Source organism: Dendrobates tinctorius, unplaced genomic scaffold (assembly GCF_039654945.1).
Source record: "Dendrobates tinctorius isolate UK_male_01 unplaced genomic scaffold, ASM3965494v1 ptg000013l, whole genome shotgun sequence".
Lineage (NCBI taxonomy): Eukaryota > Metazoa > Chordata > Amphibia > Anura > Dendrobatidae > Dendrobates > Dendrobates tinctorius.
The window spans coordinates 421000-445388 of NW_027361681.1; the positions used below are offsets into that span (position 1 = coordinate 421000).

Here is a 24389-nt window from a genome sequence, read left to right on the forward strand (position 1 = left end):
GAGGAGAGCTGGAGTAGTGTTCTTCAATGGGAGGAGTATAATGTAATATTTTTCTCTTCTAGTGAAATACATTTTGATGACTAATTGATTCATATTTTCTGTGACTTATTATGTGTAAGCTCCTTAAGAATTGCCCTCACTGCTTATAATGAAAGAAATTTTCTTGAACGGAGAAATAGTTGAAAACCATTTTTTACTGTTTTTTATTAACAGAGTTGAGGAGACTCATTATTGTTGATCTCTAGCTTTGAACCACTAGGCAGAAGTTCTATAGAGAGCTCAAATCTGTTGGAAAGGCATTGGAGCCCTTCAAAACCAAAATGCAAGCCTCACCCAGTCTCAGGGAAGTCTGAAATCATCAAAATCACCCCAAGTTACACCTATATATAAATGCTATGTGTCCATGTACCTTGGGCAGAGACACCCTTTCATGATCCTCTATGGTCTGCTCTACCATTCATAAGTCACCCAAATCATTAACCAAAAAAAAACACTCAACATTTTTATTTCTTTGTATTTATTTCATTTTACATATAAAAGCTGGTAATACTGCCGAACATACAAGAAACGTATATATGAAAGTCAGTCACAAGCAACATAAAAGGGTTCAACACCTATGTACAAACCAAGCTCAATCAGGTGCACCTCACTCCGAGCCACCCCTATAAAGGGAACTGTTATTACACAGAAATAAAAGTTGTGTAAGGAGCGATGGCTTAGTAGTCCTGCTGCTCCCTGCCAAAGGGATACCAGCTCTATTCACACCAACCATACCTGTCCATAAATTGCTATTCAATGGTCGTCGATGGGGTAATACGGGCGGGCTTATGCTAATTAGCGTCCCCTAAATAGTACAAATATGTAAATTATGTTTAACCCTGCAATTGGGAACACAATGAAAACCATCAGTGTATGAATGATAAGTAATGACAGACAAAAAAAAACAACAAATTATATAGATGGGAATGCACTAGAACAAAAAAAAAAAAAAACACAAAAAGAACATACACAAAGTGTACACTGCTACCGGCAAGCAAATATTGCTTAGTGAATGATGCGTCACAAAAAGTTACAATTTATGACATAATGCAGGCAGTGATATCCACCCTCCCCAACCCTTCCTAAAGGCAAAAATCCCCTGCTACCCCACCTTATGCCGTGGTTACAAGTTGCAAAAATATGTGCAGCCCTGTGTGGAGCATTTGGCAGGCATAAATATTGCTTGACCACTCTTGAAAGTTATGACCATCATTCATATCTATGTGCTGCATCTCTATAAAAGCATGCTAATCATTTCTCTCCTCCCTTAAAGGGGGTTTTGAGGATTAATAATATTTTTAGCTAAAGATGTAACCAGGTTCCTTTAACTAATTTAATACACTTACACATAAGTTTGTCATAAAAATGTTACCCCTCAACCTCCTTCCAATGATGAGAACACTTCACCTAGTATGCAATTATTAGAGCCATCAGACACTGCAGTCACATGATGGGTAGGTCATGTGATAACTGGACATGGGGCCGGGGTTCACACTGGAGACTGTTACATCATATGTGTAATTAAAGGGTTTTATTGGTGAGGGCCAGGGGTAAACATTTAGGCAGGAGTACTCATTTAGGAGGGGGTATAGCCGCTCCTGGTAAAGCCCTTGAAGAAATTCTTTCATTCACCTCAGTCTTTAGTAAGGTCACAACCTCTAAATACTTTAATTAGCTGGGATCTCTGAAGTCACTGAATCCTTGAGCATTCATTGGTTCATTGGCTATGTTATATGTGAAGCCATGGTTTCCTATATACATAGGTAACAAAGCCCTATAGGACCGTTGTTACACATTGCAGTTGCAACGTTTTTTGTGGGAATGGGAGAAGGGAGGGATTAAAATGCTTTGGAAGGCCATGCCAACTACATAGTGTATGGGTTTTACACTATTTTTTGTAAAATTTTGTATTTTTTTTGTATTTTTGCTATCAGTAAAGCAAATACTTCTTTGGTTGCTCCTTAGCCAAGGCACGGCCATCAGTTTGTCTCAAAAGCATCACCCTACAGTGAATATCCACTACCTGGTTCAGAGGGGCAAACAAACAAATTACTTTACAAAAGTAACAAGTTGTCAAATTTTATTTTATTTTTTTTTTTAAAGTGCTGTTCTGATAAACTACTGTACAAAATGGTAGTTTAGAATTCCCTTATTTCCCGTTTGGGAAAAGACCGCCAATGAAACCATACAATAACTGGTTCCTCTCCAACAATGACCACAGAAAGGCTCATCTGGAAAGACAGTGGGTGAAATAATCTAGAACATAGATTAAGCCTCAGTAATCTATGAGTTATCCCCAACAGACCCATTCTCAAGTTAATGGTAGTCCATGAAGTTCTCAAGATCTTCATGTTTTCTCGTTTCATGCCCAAAAATTGATTTTGAGTCAAGTCCTGTTACTAGATGGTCTTTGACTATTCTAATGGTATAGAGGTCAGGTCTATGATGCTCACCTTGCCTTAGACCTAAATTCGGTCCGTCTGGGTCTTTTCATGATACATCTTAAGTCATGATCAACAAGGTTTCTGTGTTGATAATGGTCGTCAAGTCAACTAATCCTCTTATCTACACTATATTTATCTAACATTTCCCAGGAAATAATAGGAGACCACATTAACGTGAGATCTCTTCCTGGGCTGAAGTCGGAAGACCGCTTACAATGTTCTAAAGGGTCAGACGGTCAGTACCACCACAGCTCTCGACATCAAATTCTGAGAACCTGGCAAGGTCGTGAGTGTCTTGGTGGATGTCTGCAGTTTATTATGTAATAATACTGCTTTGTTGTAGTCCACACAGTCAAACTGTACAGATACCTTGAATTCCCCCATGACCGGAAGTCCTCTACAATCTATTTGTGCTGCACTTTTACAGCTAACGTATCTTTTCGCCCACAAATGGAGCAAATCTGCCTCTCTACCGTTGCTAAGCCCGCGATAAACGCCACTCTTCTGCTTGATGACATTTTCTCAAGAGAGTCAATGTTAAAGTTGTGCATCACTAGATCGCGTGATGCACCGTCCACTATATCACCACCCAGTTTTGGGTGGTCAGACCCTGTAAGTTGGAAATATTTTGAAGGATGGGGGAACCATTTTTTTTCATGGCCACCACCCTTATAAGTCTGAAAGAAAAAAGCCATTCTGGGCTGCTCAGTCTGTGAATTTGTGGATATCATTGTGTAATCGGTAATGGGGGTAAGATAGCTCGCTGTGATAGGGGCAGTTTTGATGGCACCTGCACTTTTCAATCCACATCATGCTTTTCTGGAAAGAGTCTCCATCGTCACAACGGAAGCGGACCCTCATGGTTCTGGTCTTGGATGGGGTACAGCACCGGCCGTCTGTGCAGGACCCGCAGTAATTTGGCTTGTACCTTCGCACACTGTTGCATCCAGCATAGGTGAAATGCATCGCCTGCTTGGCCTTCTTAGTTCTGGTGCATTTCTTGCCATTCTAAATGGAAAAAGCAACAAGTTACAAAAGAATGTAAACATCACCCAACATACTATTTGTCTAGACTCTAAACTTGTCTCCTAGAATGTCCAGACGACTAAGAACTTTTTGGTATATTGAATGCAGAACTCACATGAACATCAATATAATTGGAAAATTGTGGATATAATCCGCAATGCTGAATAAAATAGGAATCCAGACGTTTTACATATAAATGATGGTGGCTTATTCTCAACGCGTTTCAAAGTTCATATGACTTCTTCCTCAGGAGACAACCACATGTGTACAGAAATAATGAAGGATTACTGTTTAAGTAGGTTTAGGATTCAAATCTGGCACCAAAACGAAACACATGACAGTGTCAGAGTTCATGAAGCCGACACATGGTATGACACATGACATGTTAACAATCTGGTACAAAATCCATATATAAAATGGAAAAAATATATATTGAAATTCATATGGTTATAATAATGTTTTCTCTCTTAAATGGTTTTCTCTACCTAAACGATAATCCTTCATTATTTCTGTACACATGTGGTTGTCTCGTGAGGAAGAAGTTAAATAAACTTTGAAATACGTTGAGAATAAACCACCATCATTTATGTATAAAACGTCTTTATTCCTATTTTATTCAGCAACATGGATTTTATCCACAATTCTCCAATTTTATCATTCCTGGCTTGGTCAGTTGCTGACTCGTGGATCTGCTGCAGCTGATAATCTATCTGTATTTTCAGGCCTTAGTGAAAGAAGTACCAGGTGAGCACCATCTGAAATATATATCTCGAATATCCATTGAATAAGACCCTATTTTGCGCTTATTTCTCCTGCAGTTTTTTTGTTGATGAACATCAAAATAAAATGTTGGTGGTCAAATTCATAGTCATGGGCCCAACAGTCAGATCAATGGGTAACTTAATGACCCTGAAATCGGGTAAGAAGAAAGTTTTCCTACTCCTTTTATAGGCTGACTTTACAGGTCCATAAAGTACTCCTTCAGACATATCATTCGGTTATTGTCTTGGGTTACGAGTCAAAAAAACATTGGCAAATCAAGAAGGCTGTAATCCCAGCTTTGTGCTCTAAGCTCCCAGTTGCCCAAGCTGGTCCTAAAATTTTCCCTGCCTGTAACACAGTACTGTACCACTCCAATGAAGAAAAATGCAATGGTTTACCTTGGGTTTGAATGGTAAAATGTCTTTGCAGGGTCGGATTTGACACAAGCGTGTCTCTTTCATGAGCTTGCATTGAGGGTTATCGTTGGTTATCCTGGCAGAAAGTCCCATGCCACAAGATTTGGAGCACTGTGACCATTCAGTGGTTTGAATGGCACAACTGGAAAGATCTGGCTGAGGATGAGGACCCAGACCTGCAAACAGCAAAGTTAAAAAAAAAAAATAATGAAAGGTCATCCTGATAGAAAGTTCTTTTTACACAGATATTTTATCACTTCTCTAAAATCAAAAAAAATGGTTTCAAAACACATCAACCATGAGAAGTTGTCCAATGGGAGTCTCGAGTCTAAGCATTTTATTGCACCGTATGACCATCTAGGATATGGAAAAATAAACCCACAAAGTCCACAATAATAAATAATAGCTGACGGAATGCTGATTCCATAACTACTAAAGAGACTCCCTACCACATACCAGTCTCCACTTTGAATCCATTTCGGACCAAAGTAATGAGCTCGTTGCTGGATACGGGTTCCACGTCCTCCTGGTCTACATTTTCTTCAGACGACTTCAAAATATCATCTAAGTCTCCCATAGTGGTGTCACCAGAATCTTCTGAGATGTGGTTGCTATCACACATCCACTCCTCGCAGCACTGTCCAGGGACCTTGACAAGTCTTGGATTAATGCAGTCAACGCTAGGCAAGGCCATCTCCTGAGGACACAGAGGCATACATCCCACCACTCCATCCATGCAAGAGCACTGATGCTTGCAGTTGGGTTGAAAGTTCTCCCCGTTCTGATAGATTTGCCCGAAGAATTCACAAGGTCGACCTTCAGACTTTGCTGCAGAAGATAAAAATGTCGATATTACAACAGAAATGACTTCAAATACTTGAATGAAGACTGGATAACTCATAATATTAGTGAACAATTGTGCTTCCTTAGTCAGTATGAGCTCCACTGTGACCAATATGGCTAGACCTAATTTTAAAGATGGATACTTTGGCGCTTCCTTTGATTTCATCCTTCCAAAAAAATTAGGCATCTACTCTTCAAGTGGCTATACATATGAGTGAAAAGCCTCAAGAATTTTAGCAGAACCAGCAGACTAACTTAGGTATATTTGGGGGCCTCCCAACTTTTCTCTAACAGATGAAATCAGGAGAAGATAGATCACTGTTGATTTCTGCAGTCAATTCTCAAGCAAGATGAGCTGCTGTCCAAAGCCTCAGGCAGCGTATTACTCTTCGCTTCCTATTGAGAGCACGTGGGGGGGGGGGGGAGAGGTTAAGTTTGATAGCAGTCTGAACAGGAGTCTAGAGGTACCCCATCAATGGGCGTCAGATTTCTGGCACTTCCATGATTAGCTGACCGAAGCATCATGGCACTCATGCAAGCACCACATCTCCTTCATAGCACTGTACAGCTGATTGGTATGGGTGCCAGAAGTCAAACCTCCACCAGTCAGAAATTGAGGGTCTCCCCTAATGAAGCCCACTTTAAATTAATTTGGTCACTCTGAAGAGTGGCTTGAACCCATTGTTTAATTAGTAGTTCGGGTATGACTTCATCAAAGCAACCCTCCTAATAAAATGTCCATAAAACTGTCTGGGAATTTTTTCAAGGTGGCCATCAAATGGGTATCCCAAGTTAAAAAAACAAACAAAACAAAAACAACTTTTCAATATTTTTGGCATGTCTCTTTAAGACTACCGAAGTACCAGAATTACTTAGAAGTCACCACGGGTCACATGGTTACGATCTGCCAGCCTCGTAATGTGATCTGCAGTAAACTTCTACTCCCACAAGAATATTCGGTCAAATCAATATACACATCTCGGACACACCAAGCTCGTTAGAGGTGACATAAAATGGGTCCGTAGTACCAGCAGATCAGAATTACTCACCAAGTGTTTACAGTTCCCGGGTGGGTTATCTGCAGACAGGCAGATTATAGTTGGCGCGACGTCTTGCCAGGTGCGGTGTTGACTTAAATTATATCTGCTTTTCAAAAAAACATCCCTGCCGCCAGCAGTACAGAGGCCAAATATCAACCCATTGCCTGGCGGACATCGCGCTCATCTTCTGCTAATGAGTTCTGATAGGTAAGGGAGAGAGGTGCAAGTACAAATGCAATTACACCCCAATCTGGGTCACCAGCCAAGCTGAAATAAGGAGCCCTAATTATTCTAGTTCATTACCTCTGTAAACACAGTGTTATTGCCAATCTTTATGGGTAATACACATTGCTGGAAGTTCGCCCAAAGCAAAGGGTTCTGGGCATGACTTCTGACATCACTGTGCCTACAGAAATCAACACAGTTCGGTATGGTGCCAATTCCAGATAAAAATGTGCCCAAAGACCAGTTTAAGGACAGGTCTTTCTTCAAAACACCTAAATAAAGGCAAACTTCTGGCTACAATTGATTAGGTGACTACTTACCACGGCAGATGCCTTTGATAGAAGAGGGGTCAGCACCAAAGTCGCAGTGCAGCCCCTTTATGTGATCACAGGGGTGTCTCAAATCGCAGTCCTGGTTGTACTGACGGGCACACACTTTGCAACAGTCGCAACTGTCCACTACAAGACTAATGCCAGGGGCACACGTAGATGTTTCTTTGGGGCAGATGCAAGTTGATGGGCATGATGGTTCTCCCTAGAGAAAGCAAATAACGTCTTGAGTTACAGAACAGTTTACACTTCAGTCAAAAGTTCTCAGGTTTACTGTTCACTTTCAAAGTGCTCACAATTCCCTATAGCCCCCACTGATTCAGCATCTCTGCACAAGTGCATTATAGAAGATGTGACTGCCATGATCCAGGACGGGGCTTCGCTTTGGCCCGTCCTGATCAGACTGGGGGTTAATTGCTCCACCTCTCTCTGGCAGAGGGTGGCTATTTAATGCTCACTGGACCTAGGTCCGGTGTCAGTTATACTCCTGCCCTCAGCTGAGTTAGTTGACCTTGTGCATACGTGTGCCTTGTGCCTGATATATTGCTTGCTTGTTTGGTTTTGATCCGGTTCTGTCCCTGTTACGAGTTCTGCCTGCCCCTCTTGTACTGCGCTACCTCTCGTGTATGACTCTCTGCTTGTGACCCGACTTCTCTCTGCTCGTCCCTTTGTACCACGTGGCCCTCTTGTGTATGACCTTTGGCTTTGTCTGACCACCCGTCTGTTTGTCCCTCCTGTGCCTCGTTTGCCCGTACTGTTGTGACCTCCGTTTTGCCTGACTCTGAGTTGTTGTATGGTGTCCTGTCATATCTGAAAGCAGGACTCTAAGCCCCGCCCCCTTGCAGTCACATGACGATAGGTCCTGTGCCAGCTTGCTAACTTCTGTGTCCGCAGGTCCTGTGCATCTTTACTTTCCGGTGCTGACTGGACCCTGACACCAATAGTTTGAAGCACGCATTGTCACCTCTGCTGCCCTGCTCCACAGGTATCTTTTAGCAGTGTTTCTGTACTCAGGACACGTGCACTGGCTCTGTGAGCGAGTGTGGTGCGGTGTCTCTGACAGTGACAATACAATAGAGTACTAGAACATTAAATGGATTCATTTTACTGCCATCTATTACCATTAGTGACAGATAATTTGGCAGACATGTTCATTCACACTGTGCTACGGATCCATATAGTGTTTCTAAATCCACAGGAAAAGAGTCTTAATTGATTAAGATAATACATTACAGCAGATTACAATATAATATCAGGTCAGAGTGAAAATTTCTTACAGACAAAGCCAAATAACTCATTGCACACAGCCTCAACACTTAATGTATATCCCTATATGAGAAGTCTGTTTTATAGTAGTTATATTCTTGTACATAGGGAGCAGTATAATAGTAGTTATATTCTTGTACATAGGGAGCAGTATTATAGAAGTTATATTCTTGTACATAGGGAGCAGTATTATAGTAGTTCTATTCTTGTACATAGGAGCAGTATTATAGTAGTTATATTCTTGTACATAGGGGGCAGTATTATAGTAGTTATATTCTTTTACATAGGGGGCAGTATTATAGTAGTTATATTCTTGTACATAGGGGCAGTATTATAGTAGTTATAGTCTTGTATATAGGGGCAGTATTATAGTAGTTATATTCTTGTACATAGGGGGGCAGTATTATAGTAGTTATATTCTTGCACATAGGGTCAGTATTATAGTAGTTATATTCTTGTACATAGGGTGCAGTATTATAGTAGCTATATTCGTGTACATAGGGGCAGTATTATAGTATTTATATTCTTGTACATAGGAGGCAGTATTATAGTAGTTATATTATTGTACATAGGAGGCAGTATTATAGTTGTTATATTCTTCTATATAGGAGCAGTGTTATAGTAGTTATATTCTTGTACATAGGGGCAGTATTATAGTAGTTATATTCTTGTACATAGGGGTAGTATTATGGTTATATTTTTATACATAGGAGCAGTATTATAGTAGTTATATTCTTGTACATAGGAGCAGTATTATAGTAGTTGTATTCTTGTACATAGGAGGCAGTATTATAGTAGTCATATTCTTGTACATAGGGGGCAGTATTTGGAATCTGTGCTGGGACATGATGGAGTGAATTTCAAGATAAAATGAAAGATTTAGAAAGAACATTTCTTTTTCAGTCTTTACTAGTGATGAGCAAACGTACTAGGATAAAGTATTATCTAAGCATGCTCAGGTGCTAACCAAGTGACTTTGGCGTAGTCGAAAACTATGTTAAGAGTCCCCGCGGCTGCATGTCTCACAGCTGTTAGACAACCACAACACGTGCCTAACAAACAAACAATCCCTGCATGTGTTGCGGCTGTCTTAACAGTCGTGGGGTCTCGAACATATTTTTCGAGCATTCCAAAGACAATCGGTTAGAACACGAGCATGCTGGGATAACACCTTATACAAGCATGTTCGCTCATCACTAGTTTTTACAATTGTGGTGACAGGTGTTTCTTGCACGTTTCATATGAATATTAACCATAAACAGAGCTGAACTTAGGATTTTTTTTATTACATTATAACGGCGTCCGGAGAGATAAAACGTTATAAATGATAATCCAGACTGAAAGTTTAAAGGAAGAGAACCGCATTTTCAGAAAGCTCCGCCATAAAGATGGACTCCGCCAAGAATTTTTATTCTCAGTTTGTGGCTCTCCGCTGTAGATGTCACAGATTTAGTTAATGTGAAATCTGTAAATTCTCTCAGGTTAATCCTCAAATTACAGCTAATTCCTGGACGGGCAGGCAAAGACTGGCATAAACAAAGTGGCACGTGACCCACTGACTCACAGCAGCTCCGCCTTGGACCTGGCATCACTCACAGGATTTGGACAGGGCAGGAGCTGTGACTCCGGGATTAACAGAGCGCCACTTTACTACTCCTGTTATGATAACCAGTTTAGGACTGGAAAAAAAAAATGGTCCAAAAGGGGGAAAAGACGAGGAAAATATTTACTTCAACCGCACAGCTCTGCCATTATTAAAAATAGCATACAGCGGTTTCCAGCAATCATCGCTGAGATATATATTTAGCTGTTGTATCCAAGCTTATCATGTGTGATACGGTCTTCTGAGCTGTTGTATCTCATCATATGTGCAATACTCTGGTGAGCTGCGTATCTAAGCCTGCCATGTATGATCATGTCTGGTGAGATGGTGTATCTAAGCCAATCAGGTATCATATTTTTGTAGTTTAAGTTATATAAGCTGCTTTATCTAAGTCCATCAGATACGGCAGTTTATCAGACAGTATGATACCTGATCACACTGTGATACACCATCTCACCAGACATGATCATACATGACTGGATTAGATACAGTAGTTTATCAGACAGTATGATACTGCTTGCTGAGCCATGTATCCAAGCCTTTACTATTTCCCACTAGATATGTACTGCAGCATTATTCTACTATGTAGAGTTACAGTGGTGATGTAAGGGGGTGAAGCACCAAAGGAGCCGAGGGGGAGTTGCCTTCTTAGCTCCATGCCCGGAACCATCGAGCAGGGCGTTAGGTTTCCCAGGGGGATGCTTTAGGGGACTGGACTGAAACCAGGAACAGGTCAGGACTGGGAGCGGGAGAACTGCATGGGCTTTCAGCAGAGCAGCGCAGAAAGCAGAAGTGGGAGGACGCTGACGCAGGAGGGGAGAGGAGACGGGTGCAGCGGCTGGAGACTAAGAGACCGCGGACACAGGCGGTGGGCAGTGAGTACGTGAAGCCTGTCAACGCACTGGCAGGAAGGCTGTTGACTCCCCTCCATGAGGAGACCTTGCCCCACAGACAGACCGCGTACCTCGACAAGACGCTACTTTGCAGAGAGACCGGAACATATGCTGAGACGCTCCCCTGTGACCAAGGGGCGTTTAGTAACGAGACACTGACCTGCAAAGAGAGACTGTGTGAGGCAGAGCCCCTGACCCCGGTGGGAGAATACCCCTGTCGTAGCAGAGGCAAGGACCTTGAGCACAGGGGGATAGTGCCATCCTCATACCCCTTGGGCTCCCGCGTAAACCCCCCATACTACAGCTGGACTATATCAAGGACCCCAGAGACAGAGGACATCAAGCACCGCTGGTGCCTCGGTGCCAATGTGGGACAAGAGTGATCCCTCCAATCAAGATCCCCGAGAACTGATAAGTTTTGCCTCATAAGAGAATAACTTTTCTACTGTTTGAACCCCGTATATACAGTTGTGGCCAAAAGTATTGACACCCCTGCAATTCTGTCAGATAATACTCAGTTTCTTCCTGAAAATGATTGCAAACACAAATTCTTTGGTATTATTATCTTCATTTAATTTTTCTTAAATGAAAAAACACAAAAAGAATTGTCCTAAAGCCAAATTGGATATAATTCCACACCAAACATAAAAAAGAGGGTGGACAAAAGTATTGGCACTGTTCGAAAAATCATGTGATGCTTCTCTAATTTGTGTAATTAACAGCACCTGTAACTTACCTGTGGCACCTAACAGGTGTTGGCAATAACTAAATCACACTTGCAGCCAGTTGACATGGATTAAAGTTGACTCAACCTCTGTCCTGTGTCCTTGTGTGTACCACATTGAGAATGGAGAAAAGAAAGAAGACCAAAGAACTGTCTGAGGACTTGAGAAACCAAATTGTGAGGAAGCATGAGCAATCTCAAGGCACAAGTCCATCTCCAAAGACCTGAATGTTCCTGTGTCTACCGTGCACAGTGTCATCAAGAAGTTTAAAGCCCATGGCACTGTGGCTAACCTCCCTAGATGTAGACGGAAAAGAAAAATTGACAAGAGATTTCATCGCAAGATTGTGCGGATGTTGGATAAAGAACCTCGACTAACATCCAAGCAAGTTCAAGCTGCCCTGCAGTCCGAGGGTACAACAGTGTCAACCCGTACTATCTGTCGGCGTCTGAATGAAAAGGGACTGTATGGTAGGAGACCCAGGAAGACCCCACTTCTTACCCCGAGACATAAAAAAGCCAGGCTGGAGTTTGCCAAAACTTACCTGAAAAAGCCTAAAACGTTTTGGAAAAATGTTCTCTGGTCAGATGAGACAAAAGTAGAGCTTTTTGGGCAAAGGCATCAACATAGAGTTTACAGGAGAAAAAAAGAGGCATTCAAAGAAAAGAACACGGTCCCTACAGTCAACCATGGCGGAGGTTCCCTGATGCTTTAGGGTTGCTTTGCTGCATCTGGCACTGGACTGCTTGACCGTGTGCATGGCATTATGAAGTCAGAAGACTACCAACAAATTTTGCAGCATAATGTAGGGCCCAGTGTGAGAAAGCTGGGTCTCCCTCAAAGGTCATGGGTCTTCCAGCAGGACAATGACCCAAAACACACTTCAAAAAGCACTAGAAAATGGTTTGAGAGAAAGCACTCGAGATTTCTGAGGTGGCCAGCAATGAGTCCAGACCTGAATCCCATAGAACACCTGTAGAGAGATCTAGAAATGGCAGTTTGGAGAAGGCACCCTTCAAATATCAGGGACCTGGAGCAGTTTGCCAAAGAAGAATGGTCTAAAACTCCTGCAGAGCATTGTAAGAAACTCATTGATGGTTACCGGAAGCGGTTGGTCGCAGTTATTTTGGCTGAAGGTTGTGCATCCAAGTATTAGGCTGAGGGTGCCAATACTTTTGTCTGGCCCATTTTTGGAGTTTTGTGTGAAATGATCAATGTTTTGCTTCATTCTCTTTTGTGTTTTCTTATTTAAGACAAATTAAATGAAGATAATACCAAAGAATTTGTTTTTGCAATCATTTTCAGGAAGAAACTGAATATTATCTGACAGAATTGCAGGGGTGTCAATACTTTTGGCCACAACTGTATTTCTCCTGCTGTCGATATAATCCAATCACATTTTCTCTTTTATACTGTATATTTTACCAGTATTATCCCCTGTAAATAAACCTCCCCTTTTACTGTTGGTCTGCCTGTTCCGTGGTGACATATATATCTCCTGCACGTTATTACACTTGGCGTAGTCGGCAGGATGTCATACGAAGGTGCGGACAGAGCGGACCAAGCAGTCAGGGAAGGCCCCAAGACTAGCATCTCCCTGGGAGCCATGTTGAATAATCTTCCGAGGTTTACGGGGAACAATATGATGTTATTGAACTGGACTGAGAGAATTCAGGGGTTACTGCGAATGCACCCCTTGGCTCCAGCAGTAGAGGCAGAAATAGCATTAATGGCCTTGGAGGGGGAGGCCCGGGACTCTGTCATGCATAGGCCACCCCAAGAAAGGAATACGTTGGAAAAGGTGCTACGTATTCTAGAGGAGACATATGGGGACCCCACTGACGTAGGGGAACTACGTATTCGACTGTTCCATCGGGTGCAAAGAGAGGGGGAGACCGTGACCCAGTTTATGAATGCCCTACAAGAGCTTCACGCTGCTATTAAAAGAAAAGATGGGGTAGGTGTAGGGTCAGTAGACGTGGTGCTCAGAGACCAGATGGTGACGGGGTTACGTGACGGAATGATGAAGCAGGCTATGCGAGAGTGCCTGCGGGTGAAGCCAGGCATGACCTTTTCTGAAGTAGGTAGTGAGGTGCGCACGCGCGAGCAAGAGCAGGATGTGACAGGCTCGGTGGGAAAGGTGCGGAGCGGGGAGGCAACTACCACTGAAGACAAAGTCCCCCGATGGGTGGAAGACCTGAGGTTGGAGATCAGTCAGTTCTGAGAAGAAATGACGACTTCCAGGAGAACCCAGGCAGAGGGGCCCGGGCCATGGATGCGGGGAAGAGGAGCTGTAGCCCCAAGGAAAAGCTGCAGATACCCCGAGAAGACGTCCCCTCACATGCTATACTTGTGGACAGCCCGGTCATATCGCCCCGGTGGTGTCCCCAGTGGAGCCAACCATTCCCGTGGCTCCCGTTAAACTAGGGGGCTCCGAGCACGAGGGACACCGCCCGGAGCATGAAGAGGAGAGGAGGAGTGAAGCATTGTTTCTATGTGCCCCTTGGTCTGGGCTGAAATCAACGGGAGAGATGTGCGATGCCTGGTAGACACCGGTTCGCATGTGACCACCATGCCTCGAAAAAATTTTTCATAGACACTTCACAGAGGCGTGGCGGCCTGAGTGGGGCCCAGTCATTAAACTTACAGCGGCTAATCGCCTACCCATCCCAGTCGCAGGGGTGGTGTGGCTGAACATAGAAGTCTGTGGAAAAGATGTGGGGAGAAAAGGAGTAGTATTGGTAGATCGAGAAGCCGCTCGGCATCATACTGTAACCATAGGCATGAACGTGCTTAAAGACCTCGGAAGCCTACAGCTCAATGAGACCCCAGATCAATTCTTTTGACAGTGGAGTGACCAGACTCCACAGAAGAAGGTCTTTCAACTGATTCGGGCAGCACGGGTCCGGGAAATATGCAGCAGAGAGAGGAAAAGAACTAGGCAAAGTCATCATCCCTGCTTCCTTGAACTGAGTGTTACCCCCTGGACAGACCGTGCTTCCCCTGCCGGTGTGAGCAGGAGTCCCACTAGAAGGAGCTGAGGTACAGGTTGAGCCTAGCCCGGCTGATCAATTGCTGTCAGGGATACTAGTCGCACAGACCCTGGCCACTGTGCAAAACGGCACCGTCCTCGTGCGCTGTGTGAACTTGGGAGAGACGTGACCCTGGCTCCCAGAGCAGAATTGGCCCACATTCTAGGTGTACCGGATGAGCTGGTGCCCTCCAAAACAGTGCAGCTGACTGCCAAAGTAGAAGACCCATGGTTGGTGACTGTAAAAGCGGAGGTTGCCCCGGATCCCAGGGTGTTACAAGAAGGCCGACGGATACTTGAGCAAATGCGGGCAGAACTCTCAGAAATGCCCACTCATCAGGTTCCCCAGGTGGAGGCCTTGCTGTGGAAGTACCAGGAGGTGTTCGCAAAGGATGAAGGTGATCTTGGGTGTTCGACGGCCATCACCCATGAGATACCCACTGGGGACGCGGCACCGATACGGGAGAGATATCGCCAGATACCCCCACAAATGTATCAGGAGGTTAAGGGGATGCTGTCACAGATGCTGAAGAAGGGAGTGATCCGTGAGAGCGAGAGCCCGTAGGCTGCCCCCATAGTCTGGGTGCGAAAAAAAGATGCAACTCTACGTTTCTGAGTGGACTATCGCCGGCTCATCGCTTGCACAGTGCGAGATTCATATCCACTGCCACGGATAGAGGAGTCCCTGTCAGCACTGGGAAATGCCTGGCATTTCTCCACACTAGACCTGGCCAGCGGGTACTGGCAAGTACCCATGTCTGAACAAGACCGAGCCAAGACAGCCTTCATTCTTCCGATGGGACTATTTGAGTTCGACCGCATGCCCTTCGGGCTAGCCAACTCCCCGGGAACATTTCAGCAGCTCATGGAGCGGTGTCTGGGAGACCTGAACTTCGAAGCCACCCTGATTTACCTTGACGATATAATCATCTTTGCTCTCACCGTTGAAGAACATCTCCGAAGGCTGGAGCAAGTTCTGAGTCGGCTACAAAAATATGGCTTGAAGGTGAAACCCCAGAAGTGCCACCTCTTCCAAGCACAAATTGACTATCTGGGGCATGTGGTCTCTGCCAAGGGATTGAAGCCCTCGCAGGAGAAGATCGTTGCGGTGCAGGAGTGGCCGACCCCAAAAACCGTGAAGGATGTACGAGCATTCCTGGGACTCACGGGATACTGCTTTGTGAAGGATTTCACCCGCATTACACCCCCTCCTGGAATTGCTGAAAGGAGTACCCTCATGTGCGAACAACAGGAACATAGACTGGGGAGAGCAACAGGAGAAAGCATTCCAGGCCCTAAAGAAGGCTCTGACTGAGGCACCGGTATTGGCCTACGCTGAATTCACGCAGCCGTTCATCTTGCACAATAATGGACGTCTACAAGGACTCGGGGCAGTACTGTCACAGATGCAGAATGGGAAGGAACATGTCATCGCATACGCCAGCCGCTCCTTACATGACTCAGAAAGAAATCCGGAAAATTACAGCTCATTCAAGCTGGAATTGTTGGCGCTGGTGTGGGCAATGACTGAAAAGTTTGCAGAGTATTTGGCCAGCTCGGAAGACCACGTGCGTACGGATAACAATCCGTTGGCTCATCTTGAAACAGCAAAGCTAGGGGCCTTAGAACAACGCTGGGTAGCACGAATGGCAAAATTCCAGTACAGGATCTCATACAGGAGAGGAGTGGAGAATACTCATGCGGACGCCCTTTCCCCAGTAGATTACCGCCCGCCAGCGCCCAGTCGGGATGAAGAATTGGAGGCTATTGAGGTTCCAGAATTTGGAGGGACTGCCAGGATGGTGGCAGCGACGCAGGAAACAGTTCAAGAAAGTACACCCAAGAATTTGTTGGAATAACCCCATGATGAGTGGGTCCGGATACAGTAGGAAGATCGAGAGATAGCTCAGCTGAGGCGGTGGCTCATAGCCGAACAGGTGCCCGGCCAGAGTGAGCGGGCAGCCATGCCCCCTGAGATGTTGCAAATGTTGCGCCAGTGGGAGCGGCTACAGTTACGGGATGGAATCTTGTACAGGAAAGTGTACCTACAATCTGAACTGAGTTTCGTTTGGCAAACGATCATCCCCTCGTCCCTGGTAGAACAGGTGGCTAAGGAATCACATGAGAAGGGAGCACACTTCGGGACGGAAAAAACATTCCAGTGGCTGCAACAGTTGTTCTACCATCCCCACATGAGGACCGTCATAGAGAAAGTATGTCAGCAGTGCCGAAATTGTGAACTAGCTAAGCCGCCGGAACAGCGAGCCCCTACAGAAACGGTGAGGTCCTCTGAACCCATGGAGCTACTGGCCATAGACTACTTGACACCAGGGCTATGAACATTGCCTTGTGATGATCGACCACTATTCCAAATTTGCTGTGGTCACACCTACTCAGGACCAGACTGCCGAATCTGCGGTCTATGCTTTTTGTAAACATTTCATTCAAGTGTACGGGTGTCCCAAGCGAATTCATTTGGATCAAGGAGCCTGCTTCCTGGGAAAGGTGATGGAGGAGTTGCATCAGCTGTACAAAATCGATAAATCTTGGACCACCCCTTACCATCCACAGGGGAATGGAGCTTGTGAGAGATTCAACCGCACCCTGATCCAGATGCTGAGGAGACTTGAAGAAGATCAGAAAGCGCGCTGGACTGAGTGTCCCCGAATTGGTGTGGGATTACAATAACCGTAAACACAGTACCACAGAATTCACGCCCTATTCACTGTTCTTTGGCCGACCCGGGAAGGGACTGACTGAATTGGCGTTCGAGCCCGAGGAGGACTACCCGCGGACGGGGGTGTACTCCTGGGTTTGAGAACATCATCGCCGGCTACGGACCATTCAACGGTTGGTGCAGAACCGGCTCCGTGGGTTGGAACACCCGCAGGTCTTTCCCCAGAAGTGGACAGCCCTATGACCAGGGATCAGGGAGAAGTGCCCTAACAGCAAATTGGAGTGTCAGTGGGAGAAGAGCCCATATAGGGTGAAGCGACGGCTCGGTAGATGGGGAACCGTCTACGAAGTTCAACCTGAAACAGGTGAAGAACTCCCCACTCGTACATTACATCGGAATATGCTGCGTCCCTGTTTGTCTCAAGATCCTCCAGTGGTGCCATCTGCCTCGGCGCCCCCGGTGGCTGAACCCGTGCTTTTGCTGAGGACGAAGAAGAGGGAGACTCTCTACCCCTTCAGGGAAACCCGGAAACAGGGCTGGTGCCTGAAACGACGGAAGTAACCGAGGAGACTCCAACTTCCACTTTTCCGGTGGCTAATTCCACAACCTCCACTGATCTGAGACGTTCTGAACGATCAACGGCAGGTGTGCCCCCCAGACGCTACAACCAGAACAAATTCATCTGGCAGCAAATTGTGCGAGGTCTGGACGATTGTCAACAAGAACTCCAGAAACTCTCGCCTGCGGAATGGCGAGCTCACAGAGAGGAGGAATGTAAGGGGGTGAAGCACCGAAGGAGCCGAGAGGGAGTTGTCTTCTTAGCTCCATGCCCGGAACCATCGAGCAGGGCGTTAGATTCCCCGGGGATTCTTTAGGGGACTGGACTGAAACCAGGAACAGGAAGAGGTCATGACTGGGAGCGGGAGAACTGCACGGGCTTTCAGCAGAGCAGCGCAGAAAGCAGAAGCGGGAGGACGCTGACGCAGGAGGGGAGAGGAGACGGGTGCAGCGGCTAGAGACTGAGGGACCGCGGACACAGGCGGTGGGCAGTGAGTACGTGAAGCCTGTCAATGCACTGGCAGGAAGGCTGTTGACTCCCCTCCTTGAGGAGACCTTGCCCCACAGACAGACCACGTACCTCAACAAGATGCTCCCTTGCAGAGAGACCGGAACATATGCTGAGACGCTCCCCTGTGACCAAGGGGCGTTCAGTAACGAGACACTGACCTGCAAAGAGAGACTGTGTGAGGCAAAGCCCCTGACCCCGGTGGGAGAATACCGCTGTCGTAGCAGAGGCAAGGACCTTGAGCACAGGGGGATAGCGCCATCCTCATACCCCTTGGGCTCCCGCATAAACCCCCCATACTACAGCTGGACTATATCAAGGACCCCAGAGACAGAGGACATCAAGCACCGCTGGTGCCTCGGTGCCAACGTGGGACAAGAGTGATCCCTCCAATCAAGATCCCCGAGAACTGATAAGTTTTTCCTCATAAGAGAATAACTTTTCTACTGTTTGAACCCCGTATATATTTCTCCTGCTGTCGATATAATCCAATCACATTATTTTCTGTTATACTGTATATTGTACCAGTATTATCCCCTGTAAATAAACCTCCCCTTTTACTGTTGGTCTGCCTGTTCCGTGGTGACATATACAGGGATTGGACAAAATAATGGAAACACCTAACGTTTTGGCATCATAATCTTCGAACATGTTATAAACATGCAAACCGTGACATACTGTATGGTAATGTTCTGTAGTTGATTATTTGTGTTATGTGATATGTGTATGTAAATTAACTGTTTGTTTTGCAGAATTGTAAGAACATTGATGAAAACCTGATACCAATGGCAGACCTCTCCGATTTTCAAAGAAGCCAAATTGTTGGTACTCGTATGGCAGGCACTAATGTAACAGAAAGTGCCCGAATGCTTGGCGTGTCAAGAGGTACTGTCTCCAAAGTAATGACTGCGTTTGAAAGAGAAGGAAAAACGTCCGCAGCAAAGCACAGGTCCGGCCGAAAGTGGAAGTTGACTGAGAGAGACCGTCGGACTCTAAAGCGAATTGTGAGAGAGGATCGCAAGACCACGGCTCCAAAAATCACTGCTGAGCTCAACTTACACCTACAGAACACAGTTTCCATGAAAAATGTTCGTCGGGAGCTGCACAAATCTGGATTCCACGGAAGAGCTGCAATTCGAAAACCGCTGCTCTCAATGACAAATGTTTCGAAGCGTTTAGAGTGGTGTAGAAACCTCCAGAATAGGTCCCTCAAGCAGTGGAAACGTGATATTCTCAGACGAATCATCGTTTACCCTATTTCCGACTGACCTCCGGCCGAGTGTACGTTTGGAGACAGCCGAAAGAAGCATTCCATCCAGACTGCCTTCTCCCAACCGTAAAACATGGCAGAGGTTCTGTGATGATCTGGGGTGCTATTTCGTTAAGATCCGCCGGGCCAATGATATCCTTTCATGGAAGAATTAACAGCCGCGATTATTTAGGCATTTTGGGCGACCAAGTGCATCCTATGTTTCAAGCACTGTTCCCGGAAGGGAACGCCATCTTTCAGGATGATAATGCACTAAATCATACAGCTAGAATCGTTAAAGCATGGCACGAGGAACATTGTAATGAAGTTGAGCATCTCATCTGGCCACCACAATCCCCAGACCTCAACATTATTGAGCATTTATGGTCGATTTTAGAGATTCAAGTTAGACGTCGATTTCCGCCGCCATCGTCGCTCATAGAACTGGAGGGCGTTTTACCTGAAGAATGGGCTACAATTCCTTTGGAAACAATTCACACCTTGTATGAATCCATACCTCGGAGAATTGAGGCTGTAATCGCCGCAAAAGGTGGACCTACACCATATTAAACTAACTTTTGTTGATGTTTCCAGGTGTTTCCATTATTTTGTCCAACCCCTGTATATCTCCTGCACGTTATTACACTGACGGCTGCACTCCTGGGATCTTCTTCAAAAAGACACTAATCCTTCCTGATCTTCCTTCTCACATGAACCATGAGCCAGAGATTAGCACATAATGATACAAGATATTAGATCTTGTAAAAGGTCGTATAGCACAAGCTAATCATTTAGTACATTATTAGATTTTCTATCTGATTACATTGGAAAATCCAATGGTCTCAAAGATGTACGTACTGCCGTAATGGGTCTACACAATACTGTAATACCCAATCAGTATAACAGTGCAGGACGCTGGCTGTATATTAATGCAATATCCATAATGTGAACCGTACATGGCCTACACAATAGTGTCCCAACCAATCAGTACCAATGCACAGAGCCTGGCACATCTATACAGTTACAACTATTAATGGCATCTATCGCAGCCAGCTTTCTACAAACCCTAAAATCCTGCATTGTTTCTGTTCTGGAGTCATATGGGCAGGGCCGGCCCGAGAGATTACGGCGCCCTAGGCGAAACTATTTTGTTGCGCCCCTACTATTCTTGGCAGTAGATGAAAACTTGGGATATAAATTTAGGAGCAAAATAAACCACAACAACAATGATTAATTAACTCTCTCCTAACTCTTTAATCTTCTGAGAAGTTGTATAGAACAAATATATACAAAGTAATCAATAACACAAAACAAAAACGACCATAGGTAATTAATATTTTTATTTCCTTGCCTTTTTTTTTAAAAGGATGACACTAAGTCACCGAGATTAATTTGTTTAGCAACTTAAGATTCTATCGAAATTGTTGCCAACCCAACCAACCTCTCTTGCGTCATATTTGCCCTTAAATATGTACACTTTTCTTTCCATCCCTAAAACTTTTTACCTTTTGAAAAGATTTTTTATAATTTTTTCTATTTTTTCTCTGTCACCATATTGATGCTGAGGACAGAAGACCCCTGATCCACATAGCACAGAATGGACCAGAACTGACAAGCTCAAGTAATCCCACAGCCCAAGCTTCCCATAGTAGCTAGGATTACAGGTGTGCACCAGAGCATCAATATGGTGACTCTGAGCCAGCTGCTTGGAGACATTAAGTTGATGGAGGAGGGGGTGTCCAAAGAGGCATAACGCATGAATTTCAGTGCCTTTAGTAGTTGTAGGAGGCCAGAATTATAAAGAGGCCGCATTTAGTAGTTGTAGGAGGCCAGAATTGTAAAGAGGCCACCTTTAGTAGTTGTAGGAGGCCAGAATTGTAAAGAGGCCACCTTTAGTAGTTGTAGGAGGCCAGAATTGTAAAGAGGCCGCCTTTAGTAGTTGTAGGAGGCCAGAATTGTAAAGAGGCCGCCTTTAGTAGTTGTAGGAGGCCAGAATTGTAAAGAGGCCGCCTTTAGTAGTTGTAGGAGGCCAGAATTGTAAAGAGGCCGCCTTTAGTAGTTGTAGGAGGCCAGAATTGTAAAGAGGCCGCCTTTAGTAGTTGTAGGAGGCCAGAATTGTAAAGAGGCCGCCTTTAGTAGTTGTAGGAGGCCAGAATTGTAAAGAGGCCGCCTTTAGTAGTTGTAGGAGGCCAGAATTGTAAAGAGGCCGCCTTTAGTAGTTGTAGGAGGCCAGAATTGTAAAGAGGCCGCCTTTAGTAGTTGTAGGAGGCCAGAATTAACAGGAAAAAAAATCTTAGACTGCTCTCAAGGATTTGTAAAATCTGATAAAACGTGAAGTTATTAACAATTTTGGCTCTGAAGTCCCAGCGTGCGCTTAGTGAGTGATACACGGCATACAGGAAGCCTGGACCATGGCCAGCGGCAGCCGAGTACAGAGGGTCAGTGGGGTCACTCCTGGAGGACCCTAGAAAGGGGTCACTCTGGTGATAATGCAATGGTACTTTGGATTCATGGTCAGTCATACTGGTTGTCACCCAGCTTTCCCAGTACGATGACACCTCCCTTCCCCCACACACACACACACACACACACACACACACTATTGCCATGCAGGGTGCTGGGAAAGTTAGCGCTATAATGGTGTCCATGGTGGTTTTCACTCAGTTTGAAGCAATATGTTCAATGAGCCGATGGGACTGTGCAGTTCTTGTGGAGTCCCCAGCCTGTAGCCCCCCTCAGTCACTCAATGCAGGAATGAGGGGTCTGCGCATGGGATGTTTTCCTTCACAATCCCACATGGAGAAGATCACGCCAAGTCTCTTGAAATGTGATCTTGGCAGGGAGGTTATACATAAACATCCCGGGATGTGGAGGGCACCCACTGTTTACAAACCTGATAGTGGGCATGAATTATAAGGAGAGCCAGGAACCACCCAACTTTAAAGGGGCAGACCCTTGAATTAAGGCTAGATTATTATACCACTTGGGCTACCCAATAACAAGGGGGATGGCGCACCAAAGAAGCCTTAATGGGGTACTGGGTGGTAACCCTGTAGAGTTATACTGACCAATGAATGTGCCATCCTAGCCACCATTCAACACTATCATGCCACCCTTGCCAGCTGGCACAGTGGTAAATGTTAGTGGACATATCCTGACAAAATGCACAAACTATGTAACGGGCTTCCGGGGAACTACAAGTCCCAAAACACATTACCATTCTGTGGCTGACAGAACATGCTGGTACTTGTGGTTTCAAGCCAAATGCTAATCTGAAGGTTAACTCCTCATGCACTACTAGGGAATATACAGAATACCATACCTGCCCCACCAGGGGGCATCACTCAGCTTTCCCAGGTACAGATATTAACTAGAACCCAAACTCGCACTGAAATGACCCAGCCAAGAAGGGGTTAACGGGCACCATTCTTCATAGCCTCCCACCGCCCATATTCCAGCTGTCTGCCAGCCCTGGACCAATCAGCAGCCATAATAAGGAGACTTTGATCTCAGCATCACAACAAAGTCATTGATTATAATAAGGCTGGAGAGGAAATCACTAATGGCTGAGCAGAAAGAAGAGATTGTTCCCCATCATCTCCCAGCAGACACGTGGGAAGGGGAACTACAAAGACTGGATGCCCCCCAATGTCTCCAGACTACGATCCAAGCGCAAGCTCTGCTGCCCAGCACATCTATGGTCACAACACTGCAGCCTGTGCCACTGCTAGAACTACAACTCCCCAGCACAGGAGGAATGGAGGGATGACAGTAGTAATCCCCTGCTGGAAGTAACAAAATCAGCCTCGTCTGCCAAGGAACTAGAACTCCCAGCATGTACATGTGGCTGGTTATGGCTCATTAGAAATGATGACACCTCAGGTCCCATATATCATCATAGCATGCTGTGCTGCTGAGGAACTCCAGCCCTCAGGAGGTTAATGGAGCGGGGTACACTAATTCTGGAAATGGAACTTCTACAGAGGAGCCACAGCGCTTCCCAGGAGTGCAAATGCATGACAATGCTGGGACTTGTGGTTCCACTAGAAAGGATAACATTTCAGATCTAGTATAGCAATGCTGATGAGGAACTGCAAATCCCAGCACGTATGTAGCGGGATACAGAGTCATGCTGGGATTTGCAGTTCTACAGCCGAATGCTTTGGGATATCATATTAAAAACTACGAATCCCAGCTGCATGCATGATAATGAAAAGGGGCTTTCCATGCTGGGACATATAGTCCTACAGCACTACAGCTCTAAAATGTCAGCACAGTGGGAACTACTACTCCCAGCATGTCAATTCAGCTGTGTGTGTATATATATATATATATATATAGTTCTGCTGGGATTTGTAACTCTCTGTAGAGATGAAGAAGCTTCAGATGTAGAATGTCATTAGAATTGGGACTACAACTGCCAGGGTGCCTCTGCAGCGATGAGCAGGTTTGTCATGCACTGCAGCCCCCCAATGTCACTGTGGAGACCGTGTTAGTAGTGGGGGCCTCCCACACACTTACCATCTTCACAGAGCAGGCAGTCCCCAGGAATGCAGCAGCCAGAAGCAGAGATCCAGCAGACATGGTCCAAAGTGAGGGTAGTATGATGTGGAGCACCAGGTGGAGGGGTGACAGCTGTGTGGGGCAGTGCACAGGACCAGGGATCCTCAGTCACACTTTGGGGAGGGGGTTGCTTGCTATTTGTAGGGGTTGAGCTGGTGCCTGGCTGCTCAGAGCCACAGATCACCTGCGAGT

General features: G+C 45.4%; 1 protein-coding gene across 1 annotated transcript; it reads right to left on the reverse strand.

The window, feature by feature from the left end:
* Window positions 1-488: 488 nt before the first annotated feature.
* LOC141067723 (CCN family member 1-like) lies at window positions 489-24389 on the reverse strand. Its single transcript, XM_073558148.1, has 5 exons — window positions 24156-24389; window positions 7116-7329; window positions 5144-5515; window positions 4670-4863; window positions 489-3491 (listed from the first exon to the last, which is right to left on the reverse strand). Exons 1-5 carry the CDS (start codon window positions 24216-24218, stop codon window positions 3189-3191), a joined length of 1146 nt encoding a protein of 381 aa, XP_073414249.1. The 5' UTR covers window positions 24219-24389; the 3' UTR covers window positions 489-3188.

What these genes read in the sequence shown, in the direction of transcription:
- LOC141067723 (XM_073558148.1), bottom strand. Translation starts at nt 24,218, where the DNA reads ATGTCTGCTGGATCTCTGCTTCTGGCTGCTGCATTCCTGGGGACTGCC. An exon ending in CTGCCTGCTCTGTGAAGATG is followed by an intron (nt 7,330 to 24,155) that starts GTAAGTGTGTGG and finishes TGCTTTCTCTAG; the next exon opens with GGAGAACCATCATGCCCATC. An exon ending in TTTTACCATTCAAACCCAAG is followed by an intron (nt 3,492 to 4,669) that starts GTAAACCATTGC and finishes TTTTCCATTTAG; the next exon opens with AATGGCAAGAAATGCACCAG.